Source organism: Dendrobium catenatum, unplaced genomic scaffold (assembly GCF_001605985.2).
Source record: "Dendrobium catenatum unplaced genomic scaffold, ASM160598v2 fragScaff_scaffold_650, whole genome shotgun sequence".
NCBI lineage: Eukaryota > Viridiplantae > Streptophyta > Magnoliopsida > Asparagales > Orchidaceae > Dendrobium > Dendrobium catenatum.
In genome coordinates this window covers 252,465-261,565 of record NW_021319112.1, presented here as the reverse complement: position 1 = coordinate 261,565, position 9,101 = coordinate 252,465, and the positions used below count along the sequence as shown (strand labels likewise).

Here is a 9,101-nt window from a genome sequence, read left to right as displayed (position 1 = left end):
AGCACGAACAAGTCCAATCCACTATAATACCTCTAGAGATAAGGGCATCATTGATTTTTGAGCCGTATTGCAAAACATAATCTTTGTGTGAGATAAATTTATATCAATAAAGAGGGGTAGCATTTAGATAGGGATGAAAAACTTGAGGGAGACATTCTCATATCCCAACCATTTAAATTCAATTTCTCCAGCAGAAATAATAGAGATAAGAGAAATCAAGTTCTTGATTTTGTATGAGGACTGAAACAACATAATTGTCTATGATGTGATTAATTGGGTTTATGCCACATAGTTTAGGCAACATATCCTATTTGTGCACGTGTGAGCCTTAGACCATCTCCAACCGTTTGGCAAATAGCCGAATGGAGGCCCTCAAACGTCGCAACCGAACGTCATTTCTTTCGCCATTTGATCCCAGTTGAACAGTGCAACGTCAATATTGACGTCGCACTATTCACTTACGCCATTTCTTTCTCTCTACCGAACTAGTATGAGAAAGACGCGAAAGAAACGAGTGATGATTTGGGGCAAAATGAGGTTCCACCGGAGATGAATCACGGCACTTTGTGAAAAATGCAACCGAAAACTTCATTTTTCACGGCAAAGTAACACAAAACTCCAAAATGGCGCGGTGATGCTCCAATCGAACGTCATTTTAGGTGTTTTTGAGAAGGTAACGATCGCTCTCCCTTTCGCGCGTTTTTCCGGTTGAGAGCAAAAAATGACGTGAGTGAATAGTGCGACGCCAAAATTTTGACGTTCGGTTGGAGCGACGAAACGACTCCATACACTCGTTTAGCGTTCGGTTGAAGATGCCCTTAGGAGCTATTCCCTTGCTATCCCGGATCGGATACATCTCCAAATTGCCCTAGCCCAAGCGAGTTCAGCCCAAGCTGCCGTTCTACTCCACGATGTTCCGCAACCTGAGAACTCTCGTCCCATCCACCCACTCGCTAATACAGCGCTTCCCCGTCAGCGGCACCGCCAAAGGTAAGGGCAAGGGCAAGGGCAAAGATAAAGCTGGGCAGCCCCTCAAGCGCTCAATTATCCCTAAGAAGAAGCCCGCTGGAAGCGGTGGTGGCGGTGGCCGCGGCAGGAATGCGGAGAGCGAACTTACCCGCATGGCCGAGTCCTGTCTCAATGCCCTCACTCCTCTTCGCTACCTTTCCGCTAAGGATCTCCAACGCGAGGCCGAGCGCGAGAAGCTAGGTCTCATCAGCAAGCAACGCCAACGCGAGATTGACCAGGCCAAGCAAAAGGCAGCCTCTCCATCCCACGATGAGCCCTTCCTTATGGGCACGCCAGGACTTGATTACATCTCGCTGGGCCTAGTTGACGCCGATAAGATCCCCGAGTACAAGCTCACAGTCGAGGACGGGAGAAGGCTGGCCAAGGAGTACAGCCGCGTGCTGATGCGGAAGCACCGTGCTCGTCAGGCGGCGGAAACCACACTTTTAAGGCTCAAGAAGGAGGCCATAGCTGCACTGCCAGAAAAGCTGCAGGCAGCGGCGCTAGTGCCGGACTTCACGCCTTTTCCGGCAAATCGATTCATGGCTACCCTGACTCCGCCTATAGAAGGGTATATTGAGAAGGTCAAGGAGGCTGCAAAGAAGTCTGTTGGGAAGGAGAAATTGCGATAAAGGATGGAAACATTTCCTCTTCCTGTTTAGAGGTCAGGCTTTTTTTTAACATCAAGCTATTGGTGCATGTTTAAAAACAACTGATTGGTTTTATTTTTACTTGGATAGTCTGCAAATAAATGTGAGGCTTTAACTCTATGATTTTAACAATAACTGTTTTGACCAATATAATTCACAAAAATGTATGCTAATGAACTATTAAAGGGTCTGTTTTTATAGCTAAAAGACATGAAATCTTCTGTGCGCTCAGTGAGATCACTGGCCTTTTCTGGGTCTGTTTTTTGGTATTTGATAGCCTTGACATATGTGGGTATAAGGTTATTGCAGAGTTCCTTATGTCCAAAGCAGAATTTACAGGCAGAGACTCCGAAAATGGAAGTAAAGGTCTTGAGTGCAACCTTTCTATCAATATATCCTTTTGGTTAGAGTGATAACTCCAAAAATCCTAAGAATTTAAATTTGATAAAATTTGTCCAGAAGAAGAGTGTGTGAGTGTATGCATGTTGAACGTATGTATATAAAAATTACTATAGTATTTTTTTTCTTAAAGCTAGCAATAACGAGAGAGAAAATAAAACCGAAAGGTTGTGACATTTATTGTGGTTCAGCTTCTTAATGTACTTATATCCAGGGACAAATCCCTTCTTTGAATTTTCTTAATAACTCTATATTATTTAGTCAGTTGAAACCTATTAATCTCTCTAATTTACTTCATTTTGCAAGGCTTATCAAGACAACATAACTAATACTTATGTTTTGTTGGTGAAGTGAAATCCTTGACTCATCCTTGTTTTCTCCAGCTCATTCTGAAAAAACCTCTTCCTAAGTTCAAGATTAATTTTATGATCCGAATTTTATTTGTTGAGAAGTGCTAGACTGCTCTATGAAGAATGCACCCAAGGTGAGAGAAATGTGCATGAACAACATTACAACACAAAATCCATTATTGCAACAATGACCCTTAGTTTGCCATGATCAATAAATCCATTTGCAACCAAAGAAGAATTTATTAAAGGATTCTCCAATGGATTTTTGAATTATCATGAAATAGAAAATGAGGTGATCTTTTTATAGTAAGAGGGGACGGGACAAAATTCCTCTGAAAATTGAAATTCTGAAAATCTTAACCATTAATGTGATGCTAGCTTAGACTTTGTCCCACTTTAGAAACATATTCAAAATAATTAATATGGAATGTAGACCTAAAATTTTTCTCAACTTGTATCTGCGGTTGGCACAATAGGCCAATTTTTTGGTTGTCTACGTAGAATGAAGCAATTGACTTCTTTCACTCAAGTTCATCTCAACTAGTTAGATTCAAGTTTGCATTTTGATGTTTCAATGTTGTCAAAGCCAACATTTCAAGTTGGCTCTCCCATTGGAGTGAATGGAAAATTTTCCAATAGATTCATCAAAGCTTGAAAAATTGAACATGCTTCCTTCCAAAAAAAAGAAAAAAAAATGCTTGGGTTGAAGCATACTTGTCAATGGCGCAAAATAGCACGCGCCATGGCACACGGCACGGCGCGGCGCACCTAAGGCGCCATGTTCATGGCGAGGCGCATGTGTTTAAAATAGCGCGCGCTATTTGCACCACATGTGAGCCATGGCGCATGGCGCACGGCACAAAATTGCCCGTCAAATTGTTGCTTCCGCCGAATCGTCCCGCAGAGTAGTGCTTCTGCCAATACCGAGTGATCGATACCACTCAGTATTGCTATGTACATGCTCGGTACCGCTAGGTACATGCTCGGTACCGCTAAGTACATGCTCGGTACTGATATGTACATGCTCGATAACACTCGATATTGCTATGTACATGCTCAGTACCGCTCGATATTACTATGTACATGCTCGGTACCGCTCGATATTACTATGTACATGCTCGGTACCGCTTGGTACATGCTCGGTACTGCTAAGTACATGCTCGGTATTGCTATGTACATGTTCGGTACCGCTCGGTATCGCTATGTACATGCTCGGTACTGCTCGGTATATACTCGGTACCTCTAGGTACACGCTCGGTACCTCTATGTACACGGTCGGTACCGCCATGCACATGATTGTTTTTCATTATTATGATAGCTTGTCTTTCATTTTTAATGATATTTCATATTTATGTTTATTATTTTATAATTTTTATTTAGTTTGCGCCATGTTCTAAAAATGCGCCATGGCTCCAAAGGGACCTTTGCGCCATGGTGCGCCATTCGCCATTAACAGATATGGGTTGAAGCACATATGACTCAATTCACGATTATGTGAAGGAGCTCCCCCAATCATGCTCGAGGTACCATATTAATATATAAAAATACCAATTATTGGGACATTTTAAAGTGCAGTAAGAGATGTATTCTAAGGAACAATCTATTGATGCTTGACAAGGGCTTCATTTAAATTGTTGCTGAGATAAGGTTAGGGCCATCATTAAGTTCTCGACAAATGAAGTTTTTTTTCTCATAAATTTGATGGAATAGCTTTTATAATGTTACCATCATTAGGTAACCCAACATACTTGCTTTCCTAGCATATTATTGTGCCGAAAGATAGATAAGTATCACACCTAGCTAAGCTTTTTAAAATTCACAACCGGAAATTTAGGCTATTTATTTTTGCGTGGAGTTGCTTAAGCCTTAAAACTAAATCATTAAACTAATTAAAAATATAAAAATTAAAACATTAGACTGTGATTCTCCTTAGGACTCGATAATAATTCACATCATAAAAATTTGACCTTAGTTTTCATCCAATATAACTTTTAATAGTAATCTAGAAGTGTCGAAATAACATAATAAAAATCATACATGCATAATAAGCAAGACACCTAAGATAAACGAGTAAAATATAAACAATTAAATATGTTTTAAAATAAACTAAAATATAAACAATTAAATATGTTTTAAAATAAACTAGTGATGACTTAAGACTCTGAATTTAAAAGCCTCTGCCACTCTTATCACTTAGCATGGCTTAAAATTACCCAATTAAAGGCTCATTTCAATGCAATTTAGAAAAAGGTTAATGAGGCGTACACCTTACGCTTGTCACCAGAGGCTTACGCCTAATTAGGAGTGAGATGCGTCTCAATGCACACCTCAACGTAATTTTAGCGTAATTTTGAAAATGGTTAAGTCACAAAAATTCATATTTAAATAATTTAAAAAATTTAATCTATAAACTTATATATAAAATTAAACCGATTTATTATACCTAAACCAAACAAAATTTGAGATCCGCATGATCTCAAAATCGCAGTTGTAGGACCCTCATGTCCATGTCCTAGCCTGCTGTGTCACCATCATAGTCGCACTACCACTGCTTCTCATCCAACGCCTCTCCTTTTATTGTTGGAAATCCATTTTAATATTTTTAGCATGAGCATGAGAAAGGAGAGAAATCAATTAACTGCTTTGATATTCTAATAAAGACTTTGTAAGTGATGAGAGTAGTTGAAAATTTTGAATTCATAAATTATCGCCTTATACTACTTGTTTATGTTAAACTTGGAGTGTGAGAGACTATTTTTTTAGTGTTTCTTATAGCTTTATATAATCTTAATGGCTTTACTTTGTACTTAGACTTTTAATGATTGACCTTAACTTCTTATTTGGATGTTAGTATGTGACCTATTATTTCATATTTTTTGCTAATTTGATGGTTTAATTATGAGGCTTATACCACAAAATGTCTTGAGGCTGACCCCTTGCCTTATGAAATGAAAATGCCTTGATATATGATTGCAAAATTTAAAACTTTGTTACTTAGTGGGTATTTATTAGAATCATCATTATAGTTGATTGATTGCTTGTCTCCTTTGTCCTTATTGCTTCAACATCCTCTCAATCTTCATGTTCAATCTCATTAATATTTTTCTTCCATAATCAATAATATCCAATCAAAATATTATATAAATCAATGGATATACTGACCTTTTATAATTCCTCTCTCAAAAAATTGTATACTAACATTTTGAGTTATTTTCTTATTGATTTTTGCTATCTTCTTGCTTCCTCCATAAAAAAGTTAACATAAGATCTTTTTGTAATTATTGAAACTCCAATTTCATGCTAAAAAATCATTCATCATTTGAGGGTAAGTATTTAGTAACCAAGGAAGTTTCATCCTCTTTATGTAAAACTTGAAATAGAGGCATGCGCCTCATTATATGCGCATCAAGGAATGTCTCATTGTGTGCAATTAAATAATTGAAACATATACTTTTTTCTCCCGTATAAAGCATAAGTCTCATGATGCTTTGCATATCAGATTCCATAATTTTAAACAATTTAAAACAATAGACATATCAGTTGCCATAATGGGTGAACTTTCTTAACACATTTATCAAATAGAATATCTATGATGATATGACACCCATGAAATGCCTTGGCATTTAAGCTTTTTTAATCATATTTATTTCATGAAATACTTTAAATAATATGACTCTTAGGTGCCTTAATATATAATTTATCTAACATACACATGAGATTATCCAATTTTGCATAGACATGCACAAATTAAACTATGTAATCAAATCTAAATAAATTATTTACAACACAAACATCAAATCTAAATTTAGATAAATTGTACCCAAAATGTAAGTATAAAAATATAAATATCTTCACAGAATGAAGCATATCAAAATTTAGACTTCCACAAAAGTTAGTCTTCCCTCTAATATTAAAAAATTTTGTTGCAAAATTACGATGAATATTCGATGTCAATCTTCATGAACAATCTGCATTAAATTAATTATAAGAAATTTGATAGTTTTCATTATTCAATAAGAATGATTTAAACCATATGAAAGGACATGATAAAAATTACACTTATTGTTGTCAAAATATTATAAGATTTAATCAAGTGCTCCTCTCAATTCAAAGTAACATTCTTATGTACTAAACATCAAGTCCTAATGTATGTGTTTCAATCATATATATGTTGGATTCAAACTTTGAATCTATCCGATTATCATCATTTTAATAGAATATAGAAAACTTTGCACTGCAATTTATCTGCAACCGATATAAATATAGTGTTATCATATTAAGAAAAATCAGGTACTACAATAATCGCTGAAGTATTGCTAGAAGCAAGTCGTGAAAACATTTATGACTCTTTTAAGGCTTGTAGATGCTTAGCTAAGGTTCTTCCTTAGTTAAAAATCATATAATTGGAGTGTGTTCTTTTCCTGAAGTTACTTCAAAATTACATTCTCCTGTGTGTTAAGATCGTTTCACTTGTTCTTGCAGCTGTTGGTTCTCAGTGGAGTAAAAGACTGAAAAATTTCAAAAGTTTGTCCACAACATCTTCTTGACAAGCGAAGTTCACAGGCATGGAAGGGCACCTAAGTAGTGGAGCTACTGCCTCTCTACTCATGTCGTTGTTTTCTATAGTCACTTCAGAATCTAACATATAGGCGTCACCTTTTGCTTTAAGATCACTTCACTAGTTGCGGCCGCTATCTTTGTTCTGAGTAGAGTAAAAGACTGAGAAACACCCAAAAGTTCATCCTCCATCCCATCCTAATGTCAGAAAAAAACATGCCTTCATGGGAGAATGCCTAAGTGGTGGAGCTTCATCTCTACTACTGTTATAATTGCTCAAAAGAGATGTGTAACTATTCTCTTTTCTTTGACTAGAAAATTATGGGACTTGTTTGTGGTTCACACTTGTCTACATTGCCTTGTAGCCTTTGCATATCAAATTTTTGAAAGAAACACTAAATCAATTGGATGTGGAAACTATCCATCTCCTTTTCATCTAATATAAAGCAAAATTATTATGAAAAGTTGCATTAGAAAGAGGGACATATGGTCATCAAATCTTGTTTGCATCATAGAGATCATAGCAGAATTACAGCTCGCAGGACATCTTAAAAGACAAAGCTGACAGTATCAATAGACCAAAAATGCGAAGCTAAGCTGCAAGTTTCATTAGAGTATAATTACAGAGCTAAGACATATCCTTACAGGCTTCTATTGATTAGAGGAAAAACATGGCAATGGATAGTTTTGCTTTTAGTCATGCCCAGCATTCCAGCGAGGATTCTGTTTCTTTTGTGTTTATAGTTGGCATTCTCATATCTTTTTCTGCAGCTCCATCTAAAGAACTTATTTCTGCTCGGATAGAATGTCCTTACAGTTAAAATGAAAGGGCCTCTTGAAGGGTTTAATAATGAAAGCTGTAACAGATGAAATTAGCTGAATATTTGGTTCAAGGGACCTAAGTTTCATTGTACTTCAGTATTCAAAGGGTTCATCTGTTTTCTGCAAGTCAAACTAGGCAAGGAAAAGGTGTTTTAAGGGCTAGCAGTATCATATTTGGTTGCCTTATAACTTGCAATTCTTTCCTTTTGGAAGAATTTTGGGTAGAATTAATCAAAATTTCTACAATTTTCTCTCCATTTATCAGTTAAGACTTGAGGAAGCGGACTGGAATCATAGTTTAGTTGGAAAGTTCACATATTTTAAGCTTTGAAAGCTTAAGCTGCTACTACAGGGTTTAACAACTGGTTCATGTTTTGAACGGTCAGAAATATACTATAAAACAACCAAATGAGTTTTAAGAATATTTATGTGGAATTTTTCTGCCACTACTTGATTTCCTTCTAAATTTGTTTTAGCTGTTGAAAGGCTTGTTGGGGAAGTAAATCATACATCAAAACACAAATAAGAAAGAGAAAATGTAGACGAAAAAAATAGAACAATAAGGTTTAATGTGGAAAATTGAAATCGGGGAAAAAATTATGGAAACATATCACACTAAGAAATCCATTATGAAAATTGAGGGAATTTGTATAAGATATATTTCTCTTATTTTCTCATTATCTCTCTTCACTCTTCCACTCAGAACTAACAAAGAAACATGCATAAAACTATCCAAGGTATGCAATTCTTCAAGTTAAACACTAAAATTGACAAGGAAAATTATTCATGCTGACTCGCAGCATCGTAGCATCGGGGTTTGGAGTGTCACAACGCTCAACTCTATATTTATCTCCAATTAGACTATTTTTTGCTTTAGGATTATCTTCTTTTTGTTTGCCTGTCCATTTTTTGTATAGTATCTTATTTGTGTAGTGTATGCTTAGAACCAAGATTTTAAAAGTCAAAGTAGGCCGGCTGGTTTGATCGTAAATTAACTATCAACCGATCACAAGGTCGGTTCGATCCACTCTGAAAATTGCTTTTGCATCAAATGAGATTGAACCGGACAGAAACGATATTTCAACCGGCGAAATGGCCAGCTAAATTACCACATTTTTAAATAATTAAATAGATAAATTTATTGTATTAAAGATTAAATATTAAATATTTTTTTAAATAAACAAATTAAATTATATTTAAAACATTTAATTTTTTATATTTATTTACCCCAAATCGTCATGAAGCATCTTCACATAGGCCCACAACTCTATGTGAGCTCTTAATATAAATAAACTTAATATATATATATATATAA

At 35.9% G+C, this 9,101-nt stretch overlaps 1 protein-coding gene across 1 annotated transcript; it reads left to right on the top strand.

The window, feature by feature from the left end:
* The first annotated feature begins 838 nt into the window (after positions 1-838).
* On the top strand, positions 839-7,381 carry LOC110109944. The gene is made up of 2 exons (XM_020841174.2): positions 839-1,672; positions 6,890-7,381. The coding sequence occupies exon 1, from the start codon at positions 912-914 to the stop codon at positions 1,638-1,640; it is 729 nt and encodes a 242-aa protein (XP_020696833.1). The 5' UTR covers positions 839-911; the 3' UTR covers positions 1,641-1,672; positions 6,890-7,381.
* Positions 7,382-9,101: the final 1,720 nt, after the last annotated feature.